This window comes from Pelodiscus sinensis, chromosome 1 (assembly GCF_052426305.1).
Source record: "Pelodiscus sinensis isolate ZL-2025 chromosome 1, ASM5242630v1, whole genome shotgun sequence".
NCBI classification, from domain to species: Eukaryota; Metazoa; Chordata; order Testudines; family Trionychidae; genus Pelodiscus; species Pelodiscus sinensis.
Window position 1 is genome coordinate 220623909 of NC_143052.1, and position 22904 is coordinate 220646812.

A 22904-nucleotide genomic window follows, 5' to 3' on the forward strand; every position below is an offset into this window, starting at 1 on the left:
TGGAAAAATTTGAACAATTAGCTGTGAGAGGGAGTATAGGTTTGGCTTGTTGACAACGCTATCACATCTGTGTCTCAACCATTGTTTTTAGTCTACCAAACATAATAGGCAAGATTTATGGATGCTATTTCAAAATTTCTTTTTGTTTTTTCCCCCCAGTCAGAATAATTCTTTGGTTATACAAGGCAAGGAGGGGCCTTTTTTTTGCATGTGTGTATAGCTCTAGAACTGCTACACCTATTGTGTGTGCTGTTTCTAATGTAAATGCTTGATTTTAACTTGGCTATACAAATCTTGCTGCAGGCTGAAATTCAGCAGACAAGGACAGTCAAAAGAGATTGTGCGTGCATGTGTGTGGATTAATGTTCTAGTTGTATACATCTTCTGAAAACCAAGGGGGAATAATGATGGACCCTTAACTCTGACAGCACCCTATGATGCAGATCAGATGCATCTCTAAATCAGTGAAACAATAGCAGAGCAAAAGATAGGGAGGAAACATGACACAAAAAGGACTAATGGAAGGCCGCTATCTAGGGGATGATGTGCAGAATAGAAAAATAACTGTCATTCTAAATTATAAAAAATCAAATATCTAGTCAAACTTTTAAGCCACTTAATCAAAGAGTTTATCTGAGTTGCACAGCAAAGTACATCTCCCTCCCTTTTTCCATGAAATAAGTTTAGAATTCCCTTAGATTGTGGTCTAGGAAAAATTAGAACTATGCTGGCAGGGTATTCTCCTGAGGACTCTTAAGCAATAAAAAGTCTCTGTTCATGGTAATAAAAATAATGCTCACTTGTATCTTCATGAGCTGGCATCATGCCAGCTCCTTTTATTACTCATTTACAAACTGAAACTCGGAAGCACTTCAGTCAGATTTCAGATTAGCTATAGTCTCCTCTGCTGCTCAGCCCATAGGAAAGTTTAGGTGGCAATCCTGTCAACAGAGCAAGTTGATAAGTACTTTAGTAAAGCAGCCCCTCTTTATCATCAGAGCTCTGACATGCACTGTTTATAATAAGGAATCTACTTTGGAATATGTTTGAGCACTGAATATATTTGTATAATACCCAGCTCATTAGGAAAAAATAAAATAATACACAGAATTCATCCCTCACAACACTGCATTGAGGAAGGGAAGTTGAAGTGAGAGTTGATTATCATTATATTGGTGGGCAAAAAAAATATACATGTGAGGAAGTAGGAGAATAGGTGATGAGAAAAGATGGTAGGAGTGAGTTTATTAAGGCCATCAGGTGAGGACAAGAAGCTTCACTTGTACACAGGAAGCCAGTAGAGTGATAGGAAGATTACTTTTTCCTCAGTGTTATGAGGAGAGATAAGGGGAAAAGATGGAAAATAGAGAGTTTCTGTTGAGAGCTGACTCAGGCCTGGACTAGAGATTTAGATATGCAAACTGCTGCTAATTCATCCTTGTCAGGAACATGTCTCTGCTGCTCCCATGCTGGTTCACCCAGAAGTTGGAATTTTGATGAAGAATAGGGAAGCATAATCCAGCCTGGGAACCAGACCCAGAAAGGATGGTAGGGGTATAGTGCTATGAACTAAGGATTCCCAGTGGCGTGACGTGGCAACTCCTAAAAGCATACATTAATGTCAAACTGATCCAAAACAAAACAGTTCGTGTCAGTCAAGCAAACTAAGATGTGTTGATTTGGGATGACCTGCCATGAATATTTTGTTTTGATTTTTCTCAACAGAAAACTGAAAAGTTTCAGTAAAATGATTAAATATGGGTTAGGAGAATGGAGGGGAGAGGGGCTAATAGAAAATTCCTGACCAGATCAAGCAATGTTTCTTACAAATTAGATGTCTTATTTCAGCTGGTTTCTCTTTCCTCTAATACTTTTTCTGAGTTTTCTTATAAAGCAGTGAACTTATATTAAATGTTTTGCTTTATTATTATAACTAAGGTAGCTAATCACATGGAAAATAGCTATGAAAGTGTTCTTTTTCCACCTTCTCTCATCCGCTAGTATTCCATTTAATTTTAAGCAATTACTCAGCATCTGTCTCACTTTCTTTATTTAAGACCTAGCAGTAATTCAGCTTTTTATATTTTGGTGGACAGTCAGGAATAAGTGATCAGAAGGAAATTGAGTTATTGTTGGTTAGAGTAATTAGTGATCGCTTTAAGCTGTGCATAAGCTCTCATGGAAAGGTGTACAGCATTTGTTTCCTAAGACAGCTGTTAATCAGCAAGAGGTACTTTCTCATTGTTGGTTGTTCAGATGAGTTGTGATCATTCTCTATCTTTATTTTAGGAATCATCTTAGTACAGAATTTGCTGTGATTGCTCTATCCAATATATGTTTATTAGATAAAAAATGAATAATAGGCAGTAAACTTCCAAAGTTTGTGGTGACTTACACCTCAGAAAAAAACCAAAAGAGTAAAAATTCCTGTGGGTGACTGCACTCTTCAAGGTCCCAGATAGACCACAGGATATTCTGAAGCCAGGTACAAAAGTGCACAGAGTTCACTAAGGCAGTTCTCCTCACTCCCACCCACCAATCTCATTAGGCCCCTCATGCCTGTGTCAGTCAGCACAGTACTACAAGCTAAGAAATAGTTTCAAAGTTCAGTAGGCCTCTGTAAACTGTGCCTTCTTCCAAAAGCACTTCTATTGGACCGGAGTGGGGACTCTTGTTCCTATCAGTGGTTATTGACCCTCAGAAAAAATCACTCACAGACCCCCTCACCATCCTCTGAGGATGGGTGCCAGCTGAGGGCTTGCCAAGACTTTAGGGTTGCCAATTTTTCCAATTACAAGGGATGGAAGCATTTGCCAGAATTCTGCCTGGTCTGTCCTGTTGGGAAGGTTGATAACACTATAATTGGGATGGGAGTGAAAATTAGGGTTTCAGAGTAAGGGAGGGGACTCCAGACTTGGGCAGAGGGTTGAAGTGTGGGAGGGTATGAGGGCTTTGGCTGGGGATGCAAGCTTTGGAGTAGGGCTTGGGGTGAGGAGCCTGGAGTGCAGGAGGAGGCTCAGAGCAGAAGGTTGGGTGGGGGTGCAGAGCTGGGTAGGAGTTAAGGTGCTGGAGTGTGCAGAGTGCTGGGGGAGGGGGTTGGGATGCAGGGTCTGGCAGTGTGTGTGTAGTAGGAGGCTCAGGGCTGGGGCTGAGGCAGAGGACTGAGGTGTAGGAGAGTGTGTGGGGAGCTCCTGGATTCAGAGGTGGCTGACTTTGAAGTAGGAATAAGATCCTCTGGAAAAGGGCTTTTTTTCCGGAGGATCGGGGCCAGTGTAGACGCTCTTTTCCGGCTTTTCTAAAAGCCGGAAAAAAGCGGCGGACATTTTTATTTAAATGCCGCGGGGGATATTTAAATCCCCCATGGATTTCCCTATTGCGATCTCTGAAATTAACATGCCCCTTCCGGAAAAGGGGCCAGTGTAGACGTAGCCCACGTGAAATAGTTTTTCCTAATGTCCAACCTAGACCTCTCCCACTGTAACTTGAAACCATGGCTCCTTGTTCTGCCATCCATCACTACTGTGAACAGCCTCTCTCCATCCACTTTGGAACCTCCATTCAGGAAATTGAAGGCTGCTATCAAATCCCCCCCTTACTCTTCTTTTCTGAAGACTAAACAAACCCAAATCCCTCAGTGTAACCTCATAGGTCATATGCTCCAACCCCTTAATCATTTTGGTTGCCCTCAACTGGACCCTCTCCAATTCGTCCACATCCTTTCTATAGTGGGGGGCCCAGAACTGGACACAGTACTCCAGATGTGGCCTCACCAGAGCTGAATAAAGGGGAATAATCACTTCTCTAGATCTTCTGGCAATGCTCCTCCTAATGCACCCTAATATGCCATTAGCCTTCTTGGCTACAAGGTCTCATATCCAGCTTCTCATCCACTTAATTCCCCAGGTCCTTTTCTGAAGAACTTCTACTTAGCCAGTTGGTCCCCAGCCTGTAACAATGCTTGGGATTCTTCTGTCCCGTGTGCAGGACTCTACACTTGTCCTTGTTGGACCTCATCAGATTTCTTTTGACTCAATCCTCTAATCTGTCTGGACCCTATCCCTGTCCCCCAGCGTATCTACCTCTCCTCCTAGCTTAGTGTCATCTACATACTTGCTGAGGGTGCAATCCATCCCCTCATCTAGGTCATTACTAAAAATGTTGAACAAAACATTTTTCCTAGAACAGATCCTTGGGGTACTCCGCTAGAAACTGACCACCAACCTGACATCGAGCCATTGATCACTACCCGTTGGACCTGACAATCTAGCCAGTAAGCCATATTCTTAACATGTTATTTTTGAAGAGAGAGTTGAAACAGAGCAATTGTCCCTTTTCCTTCCATGAATCTTTGAGCAGAGCCCCCGAAAGAAGGATCTGTGAGATGATAGCTGATATTTCTTGCACATGTCAATCAAAACTGGTCAGTTTATCATCTTGTATTGTAGTTTTATTTTTTGGAAATCTTTTTCCTATCCAAATTGTGTTAAACATGGTGTTAACTTCTGTCTTAAGATCAAAGCCATCTTACAGTGATATAAGAAGCAAATTAGTAAGACTGGATGTTGTAATCATATTAACACATTGCTGTTTTCCTGTATAGATGCAAAGACTGGATTTTCCCTTAAGAGTGTCAATAGCCTCTTAAAGTATATAAAAGAGGAAAGGAAAACAAGTGGCATAGTTTAGCTTTTTTAATCTCAAACCAGGCTAGTCTTTATTCAGAGCTACCAGAGGGGAACCATCATCTTACAATATGACACATTTAGAATTCTAGATAATTGGTTCACATCTGGCAACCCCTTACCTCCTGTTGCCCAGGATTTTTTTAAAGTGTCTTAAATGACAAGCAAGCCTGTTTTTTTGTTTTGTTTTTTATCCCACATATATAGGCTTCTCATGCAATTTATTTGAGAACAGAGCAAAGGCGAGAGCTTGACGGGCAACAGGCAAATGATACAAGTCATCCTTGGTCAGATATTTATTTTGACTATTTCTGTTCTTCCCAGTAAGGATGGGAGGAGGGGTGCCGTCTCTCTTCTTTCTTAGAAATATCTATATAGTCCATATTTATAGAATTAATTTTGGTAAGATTGGGACAGATTTTTAAAAATAAGCTAATTCCTTCCTTATTTGAAAGAGAAAATGCTGAAACTAAGAATAAATCACAAGCAACCGAAATAGCCAAGCTTAATATCAAAACCAGAGATCTTTCAAAAAATATCAACTGCATTCAATAACAATGGGATTGATGAGGATGGATTCTTTTCAAAGCAGTCATCAGCATATAACTGATGTTGTATTGTTTCTGGTTTCCAGTCACACCTTCAATGGCTGAATACTCTGATCAGTGGTTCAAAAGTGATATGAGAAAGAAGAAGTGGGGACAGGATTGTAATGTTGCTCTTTCTAGCCAAAATGTGGGAGAAATAATTCCATTAGTTCATACTGAAGCATGGGAACCGTTATAGAATATTCTGATTTAATTCAGAAATATCGGTCCAAATCAATATTTTTAGGACAGCCATATTAGAAGGCTATTCAACCCTATTAAAGGCTTTCTCTGTGTATAGAGATAAAACTACGGAGGGAACATCTAATCTTCCTGGATCAAGAGAGCAATATTTTTCTTATGAGTGGTTAATCTTCCTTTAATGGAACCAACATGATCTGTGTATGATGGGATGCTAATATTCAATTGTATCACTAAAACTTTTGTATTCATTTTGCAATATTAGTTTACTAAAATAGGGAGCAGAAATTTCCAGAATTGCAACCATCTTTGTCTTTCTTCATTATTAAGGCAATTAAAGCAATTCTCATGTCATGAACATGGTTACTTTTTGGAATGTTTCGGTAAAGATCTTTGAAAGAATAGAAGATTGCTGATTACAAAATGTTTTCTAGAAATCTGCCAGAAAATGACCTTGAGGAATTCATCTTGGTAAAGATCTTTGAAAGAATAGAATGTTTAAAACATGTCTACACTAGCTTGTTAGTTCGAGCTAGGTAGGCAAATGAGGGCAACCAGAGTTGCAAATGAAGCCCGGGATTTAAATATCCCGGGCTTCATTTGCATGTTCCCGGGTGCCACTATTTTTAAGTCCCCCTTAGTCTGAACTCCGTGTCCGTGGCTACACATGGCACGGAGTAGGTAGTTCGAATTAGAGATTCGAACTACGAGGAGTAACGGTAGTTCGAATTAGGATCTCTAATTCGAACGACCTACTCCGTGCTGTGTATAGCTGCAGGCACGGAGTTCGGACTAATGGGGATTTAAAAATGGCGGCGCCCGGGAACATGCAAATGAAGCCCGGGATATTTAAATCCCAGGCTTCATTTGCAACTCCGGTTGCCCTCATTTGCCTACCTCACTCGAACTAACGAGTTGGTGTAGACATACCCTAATATAGTGGTATCTCTGGTATAGGAATAATGGGGCAGGTGGTGCAGTCATGCCATGTTTATGGGGGCTCAACTAGCCGAGGCCCTCTTAAGTAGATGGGCATCTGGCTATTTTAGCAGTTTTCAGGATCTCCCCTTCTTCCCTCCATGTCCAACGGTGGCAGGAGATGAAGCTGGTGAGGCTGCCCAGTGCAGGAGGGGAACTGCCAGAGGGGCTCCGAGGAGAAGGCAGGGGTAATGTTCTTTCTTCCTTCTCAGTTGCTCCCCGCTCCTGGCCCAGGTAAGATTGTGGCAGTGGCTCAGGGGTGCTCCTGTTGGTATTACTAGCACTGCTGGAACATCAGCCCTCATGGACTCTGGTTGTCTCTCCACTTCTTTGTGGCCATATCTGGCCCATTAAATGATCGAGTCAGAGTCCCTGATCATGTATTGTATTGTAGATCCACCATCTATCAGAGAGCTAGCAACTGCTCTCCCTCAAAATGTCAAAGCACAGACCAACTGCATCTTCAGCCTGCTTCAAAAATCTCTGGGATCTGCAAAGCAGCAACATGGAGTAACTCACTGGTATTTGTTCAGCATCATTACCTTGACATGGCAGCCAGCCATCTGATGTGAAGCTTAGGAAAGCTGTTCTTTAATCACTATCTGACGATGCAGCTGAAATGCCTCATTCCCACTATCCTGAGCCTCATCCCCTAATACTGTTTGCTGGTCACCTACAGTGAGATTCACACCAGCATTTGAAGAAAGAATGGCCTTTTACCCTGGTGTGACTGGGTATTAAAATGTATGGATCCCACAACCTGTTCTCTGTGCAATATCTTTAGCAGCACACGGGTTTTGAATTGCAAAGCAGCATGAGGAGGCACAGGGCTTATGGGTGGCCCAATGGGCACTGCTAATCAAAAGACTCCCATGTTGAGCACACAAGGAGGGTTCGCTGCTATGGTGGGCTCCATGCTGACTATACAATTACTATAAAATAAGTAACCATTGTTTATTTTTCCTTGTGATCCTGAAAGAAACAAACACCATTACCTATGCCTCAGTGGCTGCCACATGTGTAGTTATAAGTAACTCTTCTGGTTTCATTTTCATCAAACCCAGTGTTTATTTTGTTTATAGTCAAAGACACATATATGTCTGTAATTTAATGGCACTGTGATTTTCATCAGAATGTTCCTTGTACCCTTGATCCGAAGGCTTTTTTTTGGAAATCTGACAAACGTAGACCTCTTTCATGAGATTTCCAATCTTTTAACATTCTGATTGGGTTGGAAATATTTGATGACCGCCTTTTTTCTGTTGCTTTGTCATTTAGTAATTATGCTCCCAGTGGAGATAAACATGTTCGAACCTCAGGAAAAGTTTGTTTGGATATTTATTTCCAGTAAATGTTTGTGTCATTTGACCCAAACTGGTTCAACTATGCTGGCTTAATGGAGATGTCTGTCACAAAATTTTTAGGTAGCCTGTGTAAGTTGGTTTATTTTTGTGCTGACTGTTTTTAAAACCTGCTCTGAATGGTCTCTAACTCCATAATTCCTGATTAGAGAAAAATGTGGGTAAGATTTAGAAAATAAACAAAAATAAAGCCTTTGGCACACTTGAAATGGGACATGACCGTTCCTTTCTGCAGCTCCAATTAGAATAAAGAAGTTGTATATGATCTATTCAGATGGCAAGTTGATTAATATCACTTATTTCCAAAGGCCCAGTTTGTCATATAAAATCATGATAAAATCAGTGTTGCATTCAGACTAGAAAAATGTGAAAGTTTTATGCCAGTATTGTAGAGAATGCTAGCTTGTACGGCCTGACATAAAAGGGAGGAAGTTTGACCTCACAGCAAGCATCCAGTCTCACCATCCAGATACATGAGAAGAAAATGCCTTTTTGTTATTGATCATAATTTATAATCCCTTGTATTTCCTTCACATTTTTCTCATGTGTTGGCATCTCAGTGCAACGTCTTATAAGTTTTTATACCACGAGCTAATTGTCCTATTAGTTTAAGAACAAATTCTTCAAATGGACTTCAAGAAATGTCATGGAAAAACAGATAATATACAGATAAGGAATGGAGGAAGTGGAGGGGTACCGTCCCTTTAGATGATTCCGGAAATGTTGTGTGGGCACATATAAAGAATAACATTTAGGAAACAAAATTACAATGATATCAATTGCTTAATGAAAGCTGTTCAATCAGCTGTTTCCTTTTCTAAAACCTAGTCTCAAGCTAGGATAATGGCTAGGCATCTGGTGTTCTGAGACCACTCTGCTCATGGTGACCAATATTGTTTCATTGTTTCCTCGTACTCTAGCTACTGTTTCATGTCTTGTACTTTGATTGTCAGTGCCTCAGTATGGGGATGATGTTATTGTTCAAGTTTGTACAGTGGGGTCCAGGATCCTAGCCACTACAATAATCATCATCATCAACAACAACAAATTCTCTCTTCTGAGAACAACAATATTCATATAAATGGCAAAAGGCATTAGGTGACATGCCATACACTTCCTAGAGAAGCCATGATATAGGCGTAAGTGCGGTAGCCTTATTTTTCATACTGGAAGTGTCTTCTATTCATTTATATTCTCACCAAATGTAGATTCCAACTTTGCACTCTTTTTGCCCCATGTGAATCTAGAGTAACTCTATGGAAGTTACTCTGATTTACACCTGGATAACTGAAAATGGAATTTTACCCCATGGTATTTTTGAAACTGTTAAATGAACCAAGGAATATTTTAATGTATAGTGAGATAACGTCATGTGAATGAAGATGATCGACATTATAATTGACAGAGTTTTTACTGTGTCTATAAATGAGTGTGATCTTTTCACTGGTTTGTGAACTGCAAATCACTGAAGGATGGCTACAAATTCAACATGAGGACAATGTGGGAGGTTTTTCAAAAACAAATATTTAGGCATCTACTTCTCTTTAAAGGTCAACAGGAATTATTGACTCCCATTTGAGCCTTTGAAGATCTTCCACAAACTTCAGATCTAGTATAAGGAGGAAGGCTATATGGGCAAAAATGTATACTGATGGTGACCATCCTGATGTAAATGGAAAATTATATTACTGACATTAATTGACTGTGAGATGGGCTTATCATATTTTATAAGCCTTTCCTGATACAAGCTCCTTTCTGTCATTTTGCACATCCCAAGAAAATCAAGTGGGTGCAAAGATACAAGATATGTTACTTTACCACTTACACTGTTTCCTGGTCAATTTATACTTGACCAGCATGGACTTAACAAATAGGCATTTCTCACCAGGGCAGCCTCTGGCTAGAGTACCTGATCTCACTCTATGCTTTGGTATGTCTCTGTCCGGAGGCATCGATGCAAAAGCTGCCTAACTTTTTATGAGCCCATGAGGAAAGTTGTGTTCCATGAGGCAAATTTTGCTAGGAGTCCACAATATGTTTTGGCTCAGAGATATGAATTATACAAGTTTTAGTAGGTTTGAGTTTAGCCCTGTGAGTTCACTCTTTGTCAAGTAAAGGTTAAGCTCCCAGCAGAAGAATTGAGCTGCCAACCATGTTATAATGTTGTGATTTACCACATATCTGCTAAGGACTTTGAAACCACCACAACTATTTTGCTTCTGACCTAAACCACAACGTGACTCTCATCTCTGAATATGCAAGTTTAGGCAACCTCTCTAAAAGAAGAGCTTTTTCCAAGATGGTGCTCACTTTTAGTGCTACTAAAAACAGCTGGCCAGATTTATGTTATGGGGTAGGGGTTCTTGCAGTCTACAGCTCCCTGCCTGCACTCTGATGAGTACCCATTTTTCTCTACTTTCCACACTCAGTCTTGAAGCTCAGCCTAACAGTCACTATCTTTCCATCTAGAAAAGATTGTAGGGTCTCCCTGAAAAGTCCCTTGATCAGCAAGATGGATCGCTGTGTTGAGGCAATCTGGGAGAACCCATTTCCCTAGGGGGCCTAAGCATGTTGCAACTTGCTTGCAAAACATTCCCAATCTATACCAGATCACAGAGCAGGAAACAGTTCTCTGGCTAGGCTACTGTGACCACTCATTGATGGAAACTTAGACTCATAGGCGTGCACGCAGGGTGTGCTGGGTGTGCCCAGGCACACCCTAATGTCTCGGGCTGGCTAGCAGTTGCTGGAGGAGGAGAGGGATTTGTGATGGAATGCCGCAGCCCCTCACTTTAAATTCCCCGCGGCCATCTACGGGGCACTGTGGGGCAGAGAGCGCGCATGCGCGGCGTGCTCAAACGCCGTGCAACAGGTGAGAGGGGAGACACCCGGGCATGGCGTGACGTCATGGCCAGGGACTTTAAAACAGCGCAGCCCAGCTCCAGAAGCAGCAGGGGCCCGACTACAAACGCTGGCCGGCCTGAGCCATTTTTGTGTCCCGGTCCCCGCAGCACCACCCCTTATGCACCCTGGTGCGCCCCCACTCAACCTGGCAGCACCGCGTGGCATCCTTGGGGTGCCCCCACCTGGCCCGGCAGTACTGCGTGGCACCCTTGGGGCACCCCCGCCCAGCCCGGCAGCACCGCGTGGCACCCTTGGGGCACCCCTGCCCAGCCTGGCAGCATTGTGTGGCCCCCTAGAGTTGCCCCAGGGGTGCCCCTGCCCAGCCCGGCAGCACTGCGCAGTGCTCCAGGCTAGGGCCTGGCTGGCCTGTAGCTTAGGCCAGCTCTGACTCCAGCCCCGTGAATTGGAAGGCAGAAGCCGAAGGTAAGCAAGGGGAGGGGAAGGGGGAAAAATAAAAGGAAGGGGTGGGAGAGGAAGGGGCTTGTGCTGAGGGGAGGGGAGCAGGTGAGGGGAAGAAAGGGGAAGGCACTAAGGGACAGGGTAGAGGAGACACAAATGCCAGGGGGCCAAGTGGAGACAATGAGGAAAAGGGCAGGAGGGGAGGTGTCCGTGGAAGGGGGGACAGGGTGATGCTGGGAGAGGAGAGGGTAAGGGCATTGGAGGGGGGGAGAGGGAGAGGTGCTGGGAAAAGGCTTGAAAGAAGGGGTGGGCATGAGGAACACAGGGATGGAGCAAGGCATGTGAGAGGGCACAGGGGCATGAGAGGAATGGGGGCAGAGGGTTGTGAGGGGGTGGGCATCAGGGAAAAAGAGGGCAAACGGGACAGGGACAGTGAGAGAAGGGGGAGGCACCAGGAGGGTGCAGGGGTAAAGGAAGGTGTAGGTGCCAGGAGATTCTGGGGGTGAAGCAGAAGGGCAGATATCTGCAGGGGAGGTACCAGCACCAGAGAAGAGAGGCAGGGGAGGTGTTAGAAGAGGGGATGAGGAGGCGGTTGCTCACATGATCAGAGTGGGGCTACTGAAGGAATGGGCACAGGGGGCAGGGAAGGGCCGGTGGAGGGGGGCAGGTCTCAGGAAGGCAGAGGGCAGTGAGAAGGGCAGGAGTCAGGACAGCAGAGGAAGGTGAGGGGTTGGGGGACAGCAGGCACTGGGGAGCTGATGGAGCAAGAGGAGGAGACATGGCAGCAGAGGGAAAAGGTAGAGCTTTATTAGGGTATGTCTACACTACCTCGCTAGTTCGAACTAGCGGAGTAATGTAGGCATACCGCACTTGCAAATGAAGCCCGGGATTTGAATTTCCCGGGCTTCATTTGCATAAGCGGGGAGCCGCCATTTTTAAAACCCTGCTGGTTCGAACCCCGTGCACCGCGGCTACACAGGGCACGAACTAGGTAGTTCGAACAAGGTTTCCTAGTTCGAACTACCGTTACTCCTCGTGGAATGAGTTCGAACTAGGAAGCCTAGTTCGAACTACCTGGTTCGTGCCCCGTGTAGCCGCGCTGCATGGGGTTCGAACCAGCAGGGTTTTAAAAATGGCGGCTCCCCGCTTATGCAAATGAAGCCCGGGAAATTCAAATCCCGGGCTTCATTTGCAAGTGCGGTATGCCTACATTACCCCGCTAGTTCGAACTAGGAGGGTAGTGTAGACATACCCTTAGATATTTATTAATAACGTGGGTGCCACAGTGGCACATCCAAACAAGCCACATAACTCAGTACTGGTGCACAACACAAAATTCATTCTGCTCATGGGAGGAAACTCTTAGAAAAAACACTTCCCCCAGCCTCTCCACCCCCGAGTTAACGTCACACACATTGGCGTAATGCAATTGCAGGATAGTTGCATGAGGGGAGTTTGGGGTGGGGGGAGCAAACTAATCCCTATTGGTAGGAGGATGGTGGGAAAAGTTTTTTTGTGGGGGGGTCACATGACACCTTTTACTTCTGGTTATGTGTCCATCTTGCCCTGAGAGTGTTACCTCCAGAGGTGTGGCCAATGGGGGTCAAGGTTGTGGTTAACAGGGTCGGGGTGTGGGTAATGGGGGGGGGTCAAAGTACATTTTTTTTTAATTCTTTGGGTGCACACCCTAATGAAATGTGCTGCGCACGCCTATGCTTAGGCTACTACTATAAGCTTGTCCTTTCATCCTATCTTCTACCCCAACCCATTTGGTTTATTTTACCTGTTGCACATTTTGTAAATCATAGATTGGGGAAATTGTCTTCCTGTTTTCAGGTTGCATAGTGCGTGTTCAGAGTCCTTAGGCACTGCAGAAATAAAAATGATTCTTTCATAACAAAATTAGAATCAAATCTTATCTTTTGCATGGTAGAAGAGAACAATATCATGCAGCCAAAGCACAAAGCCCTACCAGTCTGTTTCAAGTAAATTTCATAGTATAAAATAGCAAAGTTGTAAAACTTTTTTAAAGCTACAGAAATTTAGACTTAAATTAACAATTAAGGCCCCAATTCAGTAAGGAATGTAGGCACAGACATAACTTTTTAAGTTCATAAGTTGTCCCGTTGTCTTTGCTGGTGTTTAAAGTTAGTTAGGCATGTGCTTAATTAGGTACCTTGTTCTCAATAGATCTATGTAGCCGGCAAATATAATAAAATAATATATCAATATTCCAGAGAGAAAGGGGATCAGAATAACCTCCAAAATTAATTAGCTTTTCAATAGAAGTTGTGGGACACACTGTCCAAAAATGTTGAAATAAAATGGAAAATGTAATAATTTTGTGTAAGCTATAAAAATTGGATATATGTTCAAAAGAATTTAAAAATAGTTTATTTTTTCTAGTTTCAATGGAAAGAGAAATCTGTGTGCCTGAAGTAAGGTATCTAAAAGGAAAAGTTTTGGAATCATATAATTTTGGTGGATGCATCTTATTTTTCCCCTTTCTTAAACTTAGCACTGAAAAAAACATTGTTGGCTATAGTTAGCCATACTATTATTCCACTGACATCTGGGGACTAACACTAAACATGAATTTGGTCCAATAGGCTAATTTAATCAGTGATATAAATGGGGATAGAAATTATACATTGAGTGGAAACTAGTCAGAAATCCTGTTTTTAAACAATAAAGTAATTAATCTCAGCACCAATCATCCATAATATAAGTGAGCATTTACATAAAAAGAGTTGTACCCACTTATGCCAAGACTGAGTTTTACCCTAATTTGCATCAATTTGGGATTCTTTGTTCTGTTTTAAAAAATGTCCATCCATGTAGTCAACTAGAAGTCAAAAGAAGGGCAGGGTTGTGGCTAGGAAATAGTACAATTTGTCAAAAGAAATTCTTCAGAGCTGCAGGATGACAAACATGCCCAGCAGGACCATGCGTCAGGAGATCGGGGTCGTAGAGGTCAGAACCTAAGGTCAAAGTCAAATTCAGAGTTCAAATGTTGGAGCTAAAAATCAAGAAGTGAGTCAGAGCCAGGAACCAGACCCAGGGTCAGAAATAGATTCCCTGAAATTAGGGAATCATAGAATCATAGAATTATAGGACTGGAAGGGACCTCGAGAGGTCATCGAGTCCAGCCCCCCGCCCTCAAGGCAGGACCAAGCTCCGTCTACACCATCCCTGACAGATGTCTATCTAACCTGTTCTTAAATATCTCCAGAGAGGGAGATTCCACCACCCCCCTTGGCAATTTATTCCAATATTTGACCACCCTGACAGTTAGGAATTTTTTCCTAATGTCCAATCTAAACCTCCCTTGCTGCACTTTAAGCCTATTACTCCTTGTCCTGTCCTCAGAAACCAAGAGGAACAAATTTTCTCCTTCCTCCTTGTGACACCCTTTTAGATATTTGAAAACCGCTATCATGTCCCCCCTTAATCTTCTTTTTTCCAAACTAAACAAGCCCAGTTCATGAAGCCTGGCTTCATAGGTCATGTTCTCTAGACCTTTAATCATTCTTGTCGCTCTTCTCTGTACCCTTTCCAATTTCTCCACATCTTTCTTGAAATGTGGCGCCCAGAACTGGACACAGTACTCCAGCTGAGGCCTAACTAGTGCAGAATAGAGCGGCAGAATGACTTCACGAGTTTTGCTTACAACACACCTGTTGATACAACCTAGAATCATATTTGCTTTTTTTGCAACAGCATCACACTGTTGACTCATATTCAACTTGTGGTCCACTATGACCCCTAGATCCCTTTCCGCCATGCTCCTTCCTAGACAGGAAGGCCGGAACAAGGCCGGGATGGGACTCAAATGAGACCAGGTACAGGGAAGAGTCTAGGCTGGAGCAGGGTAGGAACAGAACGTGGAGTGAGGCAAGCACAGGGAGGCTGAGAAGCTTCAAACGTGGGCATTGAATAGCCATTAAAACTCTGCAGTTGCAGAGCCAGTCACGGCTCTGCTGTGGCCCAGCTACATTGACAGACTACCTGATCTAATACATTAATAAAATATCTTTAAAGCACAAATTCTCATGAAAGACAGTCCTATGTCTTCGTTCCACCTAAATCAGGGCAGACATCTCCTGCTCTCAGTAGCCCAACTCAGGCCCACTTCTCCATGGTTATTGGATCAAACAACATTTCAGTATTGGAAATATTTTTAAGCAGTACAAAAATGCTACCTCTGTTATTTTACTAGCTTATGGAGTATGTTGTTAACCTTTGATTTTTTGTATGAAGATTTCAGGGGATATATGGTAATAAAAACAGGGGATTGCAATCTACCATTAGGCTGAGGGGCTTAAAGACTATTGAAATAGGAGGGAACTTTGTAAAAATGGCCTTGATCCAATAAAGCATCTAATCATGTGCTTAATTCTAAGTATTAATTAATATGCTTAAAGATAAATACATGTTTAAATGCTTTGCTGGATAAAGGCCTTTTTGTTATTCGCCAGGCAAGGAGCTGTCAGTTTAGATGTTGGTAAATTTCATTCTTGTGGCACTGTATAAATGTGATAATGTAAAGATGAGATATAACAGCCTGACCCCATTTCCTTAAGCATTGTGTTCTTTGTAATGCCTGAATTTTAAACAACATCTGTACTGTAAATTCCTTCTTTCAACTAGTGATACACTCTGAAACAACTGTTATACTTTTGACTTTGTGTATACAGAATATATATATATATATATATAAGCTGCTTGAAATTTGGTATTCCCTCACTCCATGGACTCCATTTTGACTTCATATTGAAAAACTGAAAATCCAAAAGCTTTTTGACTAAAATTTAAAAAGAGAACATCTTCTCTGGGATTTGTTTGGAGGGATGAGGGATATCAGTTTGTATGTGAGGGGTTACACAAATTGAAATTTTACACAGAAAATAAATATTTTCCATGGAATTTTTTTTGTCAGCTACCATCAGATTTCCATTTAAAAAACAGTCTGATGAAAATGTTGACCAACACTAAGATCTCTCTCTTGCTTTCTCTCACTAATCACAATTATTTCATAGCTATGTTGTTACTGAGAAGAATGGCAGGCATCTCAAAACCACCTAGGCTACATCCAGACTGCAGGCTTCTTTTGGAAGAAGCTTTTCCGGAAGAGATCTTCTGAAAACACTTCTTCCGAAAGAGAGCATCCATACCGCCAAAGCACATCGAAAAAGCCGTCTGTTTTTTCAAAACATAACGTCCACACTGAACGAACGCTATCTCGCATTTAAGCTGTGATTACTATGGGCAGAGTGGCCACCAAAGCACCTGTGCTTTTTCCTCTTTCCTCTTCTTTCGAAAGAACTCCCTCTTCCCCGTCCACACGCTCCTTTTCCTAAAAGAGCTCTATCAGAAAAAGGCTTCTTCCTCGTAGAAAGAGGTTTACCAATGTTGGAAAAACCCCTCTGTTCTTTTGACTTTTCATCGAACGAACGCAATTGCAGTGTGTACATAAGTGAAGTTCTTTCGGAAAAAAACAGCCGTTTTTCCAGAAAAAAAACCCTCTGTAGTGTAGACATAGCCCTAGTGTATTAAACAATTGATTTTTTCCATAAGCTGCTGTGTATAAGCTGTGGTAATAAGTTATATAAATGCTCTTTATTTGAACCCTACTTATTCTGTGAAGTGCTAAGGACCCACTGAGGAATAGTAAGGAACCTCAGCTCTCCCTGATACTAACTAGAGTTGAGGTTTCACAGCACCAGAGAGTAATAGCCCATATTTGACTTGGATTAAAAAATGCTGATGAGTTAGTCTGTAAAGTGATACGTTATTTAAAAGCCCAATAGCATTTTCATATTATTATTTCACAAGGACTAGCAGAGGGAAAATAAAACATAATTTGTAAAACAAAATTAAAAATACTTTTTTTCCTAAACGACCAGAACCTTTCTAACCAAGGTGGCTTGCTTTTCAGGTGAATGCATCACGACAAGAAACCAAGCTGACAGAGGAATGTGACTTACTTATTGAAATAATCCAACAGAGACGACAAATTATTGGAACCAAAATCAAAGAAGGGAAGGTAAGAGCTCTTTTCCCAAAGGTTAAAATGGATTATCAGTGTTTCTTCATACTCTGAACTTCCATGACTCTCGACTTAATGTGCTACAAATACACACTTAAAAGAATCCTTGAATACTCCTTGGCGTCTGTTACTTCTAGGTGAAGCGAGATACTGTCTGCATTGGGTAAATATTCAGTCACAGCTTAATACTTACTGATTGTTATTTAGTGTTAATCAAACTTTATGTGATTTCGGCATATAAGGTTCTTTATTTGTGATGAAAAATATTTTATTAAAATCAGATCATTTATATAATATTTTTCCAACAGGGACGTAATTTCAGTTATCAACACTAATTAATAAAATGATGGACTAAAGAAACTGATTTCACTTTATCAGAAATCTGAAGGCATTTGCCCATTGCAAGAATTTACTGAATCACAGGACTTGCTCTCCATTGATCTGCAGGAATATTTTATTCCAGATAAACTTAAATGATTTATTAAAGATATTTATACAGGGAACAATTACTTTAAAAGTAACACTTTTTTAGATTGCAATGGGGAAGTTTAACTTATATTTTACAGAAAGGGACATGGGGTTGTTACCATCTAAAAATATTGAGAATGTAAATTCGATGTCATTGCTTTCCTAATAACTGCAGGACAGTGATTATTAATAGAGATGTATGCAACTAAAAGTGATTGTTAGTAGGGATGTAAGCTGTATCAGAGGAGGCAAGGCGGAGGGAGAAGCAGAAGCGGGTGGAACCCCCTGCACATCTCTGCAGTGTGAGGAGGGGCAGGGGAGACAAAGGTGCAGCGGTCCAGGACCCAGTAGGAGTTGGGACTGCTCAGTCCCAGCTTGCGCCAGGTCCCAGACCTACCCCCCACTACAGCTCTGCAGTTCAAATGCAGTAGAAGCTGGGTTGCCTGTGCACCCAGCTCCTACTATATTTAAACTGCAGAGCTGCAGCGGCCCCTTATCAATTACTTGCATAGTAGATACAAATTGTATCAACTACACGATTAGTCAGTTATCTGCTTCTTAACATCCTTAATTGTTAGTGTCCACCTTTTGACTAAAACAAACCAGATATGCATTTAAGTTTTAAAGCGATCTGGCTACCTGTTAACTCAAAGAACAGCTTAGTTTTAGATCATTATTTCAGCTTCCTTTGGAGCATGGCATTTACTCTTTAACTGTTAAAAAGAGTGAAACATAAACTCTTCTTGTGTGGGAAAAGCTCAACAAGGAATAAAGTCAAGGGCAGGTTAAATGGTTCACTTAGCTGTCAAGATATTCCAATTAACTTGAACTAAAAAAGCCTGTAGGCAAGGACTGATTTTAAAAATGTTTGAAGACCACAGTCCCATTCATTATTTGATAGAACTTGAACTTCTTTGTGATGTTAACAAAATATATCTCCTTTCAAGATGTAGCAAGACAGCCTTTCTGCATAATCTTCTTGGCTGTATTTATGTATACATTGAGACCAACTCTGCTTCTATCAAAGTTCATGGCAAACTTCCTATTGATTGGAAGCTGCCCATTAAGCGTATGGACTTCATCTTTACAAGAGCCTACTCCAGATTCTAATCTTAATCACACCAATGAAAACTTGCAGAGTTCAACAGTGTTCTGCCCAATTCTTTTTTCTATTAAAATAATCAGGCTATTAACTCGACAAATATTTTAAAAAATCTGGCTCCTTTCTAAAATGTCACTCTGTCTGCATCACTTGCACCCTCTGAATTGTTTTGATGAGGCTTTTCATTACTGACAAGGTTGCTGCTGATGATTAATTGTTAAGAAATATTTTAAATAAGTATTAAAGAACTTTTTGTTCCCAGAACAGGAATGTGGATTTCACAAGAACCCCACCACAGGCCAGGCACAATGGGACTCTTGGTGGGACACTGGAACTGTTTCTACCTGTTTTCCAATAGTGGTACAGCAGTGGTGCCAGCGCCACCCAGGAGGAAAGCACTAGTATAGACAGGGCTCAGATATTTTTATCAACGTGTTATGAAAACCTGTTCAGAACTGTTGGAAAATAAATACAAAATGTTCTAGATCTACCCAGGGAGCCCAGAGATAGGGCTACCATCTTTCTCTACTAACCACTGTTAATAGATGAAGGAAGAGGTAGAGCCATGTCCTGTCCCTCCTTTCTTCCCACGGACCAGCAAAGCCACAGAAAAGAGTGTACACTGCACCCTCTTTAAAAAAGGTACACCAGCTATTCCACAAAGAATTCTAGGAGGCACAGTACCTGCCAAATGCCCCTTTGGCCTTGTGACTGAAAGCTATGGATTCTGGAGTGGGGCTTTCAGTTATTAGGGCTGAGGGCTCTGACATGGGACTGTGGCTACATGCAGCAGCGCAGCCCTTAATGCACTGTTGTATACTTGTGTAATCATATGAAGTGTACTTAGCTGAATCAGGCATTTAAATATCAATCAGGTGAGATGTGTTACTCAGAGAGAACATTCCTACAGGGAAAGGGAGATTCTTCCTTTCCAGAGTTATCATCCATTTTTTTATTTTAAGAAGCTGAAAAACGCTACGTCAGATATTGGGCCTGCCAAGCAGGAAAGTGTCCGTTGATGGCTAATGTGCATCATGTGACATTTATCACTTAATTACTTGTCACAGAATAGCTCAGACAGTGAACATGTTTTTGCCTAGTGCAATATAATCCAAAGTGTTGTCTCTTTATGAACATACACATAGAGCTTGTCTTGCTCTGCATGGGACAACCGCCAATATCTGTACAGTAGCTAAACAAATGGATCCTCTCCTAACTATTTACCTACCCCCCTTATAGTGTGTTCATGAGAAATTACCAGTTAAGTGAGGACTTGATTGTGACCCCCTTTCCTCACATGAGTTACCTACTGGTTCCAATGGAACTACTCTTGTCATTAAGGTCTGGTCTACACTAGAACAGGCAGGTCAGCTTATCGTACTCCATCCAGCTACACAAAATGTGTAGCTAGATTCGGCGCTGCTGTGTCGTCTACACTGCAAGAGGTCGACGAGAGCATATGCTCTCTTTGGCTTCCCTTACTTCTCACAGATCAAGGAATACCAGACCCCAGTGGGGGCTTCCCTCAGAGTTTGATTCAGTGGTCTACACTAGACCTCTCTAAATCGAATGCTAAATGATCGACCTCTAGAATGTCGATCTTCTCTGTAGCGTAGACATGCCTTAAGTGCTCAACCGTGTGGGTAGTGTTATGCAGTCTGGTCCTTAATTTTTTTTGAGGACAGGGAGATGTTGTTTGGTAGATTATACCCCAAAATGCATCATTCTGAAAGTATATGATGACCTTTTTTCGTTGAAGAATGTGTGACAAATGGTTGTTTCCTGAGAGTATTCAACAACAGTAGCAGCCACCATACTGAATATGCTATAGCAGTAGATCTCTTTAGAGAGCAGCCAGAACATTACCCTAATCACAATTTGTATGTTTCTGTAGCAATTTTTCTCCCTTCATTACTTGTATTTTGGGGAAAAATATAAGTGTTAAAAGATTTTCAGTCTTGGTCAATATTACATTTTTTAAAGTTTCCTAAAAGGAATATTTTATTTTTGCTTGTGGACTCTGTTGCTATAAAGTGTATCAATATGGACCCTCACTTCCACTCAGGACACATAAGTCTCATGGCACTCCATTAGTTGGCAGCAGAATGAACAACTACAAAGTTAATTACTTAATGAATGAGACTCTTAGAGTTTTTGTTAACTTTAGTATACAATTCTGATCTTTTTGCTAATCTGCTTAATCATTAAATTTCCTGTTTTTATATGGAACCCGGGCTTAATGTCTTTCTGTGGTCCAAAGATATTAGATTTCCTTCCTTTCCCCTCTCTTTTTGGAACTATGTGGAGGTGGTAAGGAATGATGATTTTATAGAAATAGGAAAGACTCCCAGAGTTTTCAGGAACTAAGAGGCTTCAGGAGCCAACATTGTCTCTAAAAGGAAGATTGATGGGTCTTCTCCCTAGCCCTCCAACTAATGTTACTTTCCATGACAAAGTCATATCTCAAGTGGATTTCCTGACTATCTCCTTGCAACAGATAGGAAAAGCAAAATCAAGTCTCCATTTGTATTGTTGTGCTTCTGAAGTAAAATCAAATCTCTATTGGAATAGCGGTGCCAAATTAATTCCACAAGGCAGTTTAGGATCTGAACAAACATGAAATAAAATGAAAAGGATGAACTTTCATTTTATTGTCAAATAACATGAACCAATCCTTTGAGTCAAGTTTTGTTTTCAGGGCATTTTTGTGTAAATCAGTTCAAAACTAAAGAAAAGCAACGAACCTTATAAACTGTTCTTAACACATTTTTCAGCACTTCACGAAAATGGTTATTAAAATACAGTTTAGTTATTATGTAAGCAGAAAGTGCCAGGAAATGACGTTCATGGTGAAGAAAAATAGGCTGTGTTTGTTTTGGCTTCTCTCTGTTGTTTCCAATGTGGAAAATGTCAAGGTAAAAAGAACAAAACTGTCCTCTTGTAAAATAGCACATGGTTTCTACTTGGCTAATGTATGTGGCCTATTTTAATGCAGCAGGTTGAAAAGAAGTTCTTCCTTGTCAGTTTAGCTATGGATGTTAACACCCCATTTGCACTATGGCCATGAGCACAATGTGTAAATGGTAATGTGATTTGTGAGCCCACAGATATGACTGTCTTCTTATGTTTTTGTTCAAGGTGGTGAGACTGAGAAAATTAGCTCAGCAGATTGCAAACTGCAAACAGTGTATTGAGCGCTCCACATCGCTCATCTCTCAGGCTGAACAGTCTCTGAAGGAGAGTGATCATGCACGCTTCCTGCAGACTGCTAAAAATATCACAGAGAGGTAATGACATGGACTGCTAAGAAATGTCCTCCTGGCAGATTCAAGAGCTTAAATTCTGAGCTGTTGTTTGGTTATGATTGCCCTCTTGTCTCCCTTGCCTTGCTGAAGGTGCTTTTGAAGAATAAAGGGGGTCTGAATTGTTTTACTCTACACTAGTGATCATTGGTGTTGCCTTAAAATGTCATGGGTATTTCTATAATATTAAATCAAAACATCTGTTTAAAAGAGGAAAGACACGTGAGAATGGAACTGTTTAAAGTATTGTAACATCACCCTCATCATACATAGATGAAGACAGTGGCATAGTTATACATGGAGATTGATTAATACTGGTTGGTAGTTTAGAGATAAATGCAATTATAATTAAATCTGGCCAGACACAATTATCTCCCTTTCTTTTGAAAGTGCAAATTCAAAAGTAAAATACCAAAGTGGGGAAAAAAATTACATTTCCTGAAGAATGGGAATTTCAAGCCATTTCTGAGGTTCCCTAGGCTGCCTGAAACTCCGGCTCACTCAAGTGGAGAACCAAGCAAATCCTTCCTTCTGCAAAGCTGTCTTTACTTTATATCTAATATATAATCAGTGGCATAGACTGGAGTGTTGGGAGAAGATTTAGAATGTCAGTTTATTCCTGAATAAAAAATTAAGCCCTGGTCCTGCCAAGATTATTTACATGTGCTTAACTTTACATATTCTGCAGTAGTCCCATTGACATCAGTGGATCTATTGTAAATGTACACGGTGTGTAAATTTCACCATGTCCAATAGAATTTTCATCTGTGAAACCTATATTTGATTTGGCTGTGTTAAACCCACTTTATAGGCTGGTTTCTTTTACCTTTACTTATGGTGAATTGTATTTTACTCTGCAAGCCAATCCTTT

General features: G+C 41.3%; 1 protein-coding gene across 7 annotated transcripts in view; it reads left to right on the plus strand.

Annotated features, from left to right (window-relative positions):
• The window catches only part of MID1 (midline 1), a 350551-nt gene that overhangs the window by 295760 nt on the left and 31887 nt on the right, over positions 1-22904 (plus strand). For all 7 annotated transcript variants that reach the window (XM_006120186.5, XM_089775222.1, XM_006120183.4 and 4 more), the window contains 2 exons: positions 17051-17158; positions 21870-22018. In XM_006120186.5, the coding sequence (XP_006120248.1) occupies positions 17051-17158; positions 21870-22018 (257 nt within the window). The remainder of the gene's footprint in view (positions 1-17050; positions 17159-21869; positions 22019-22904) is intronic.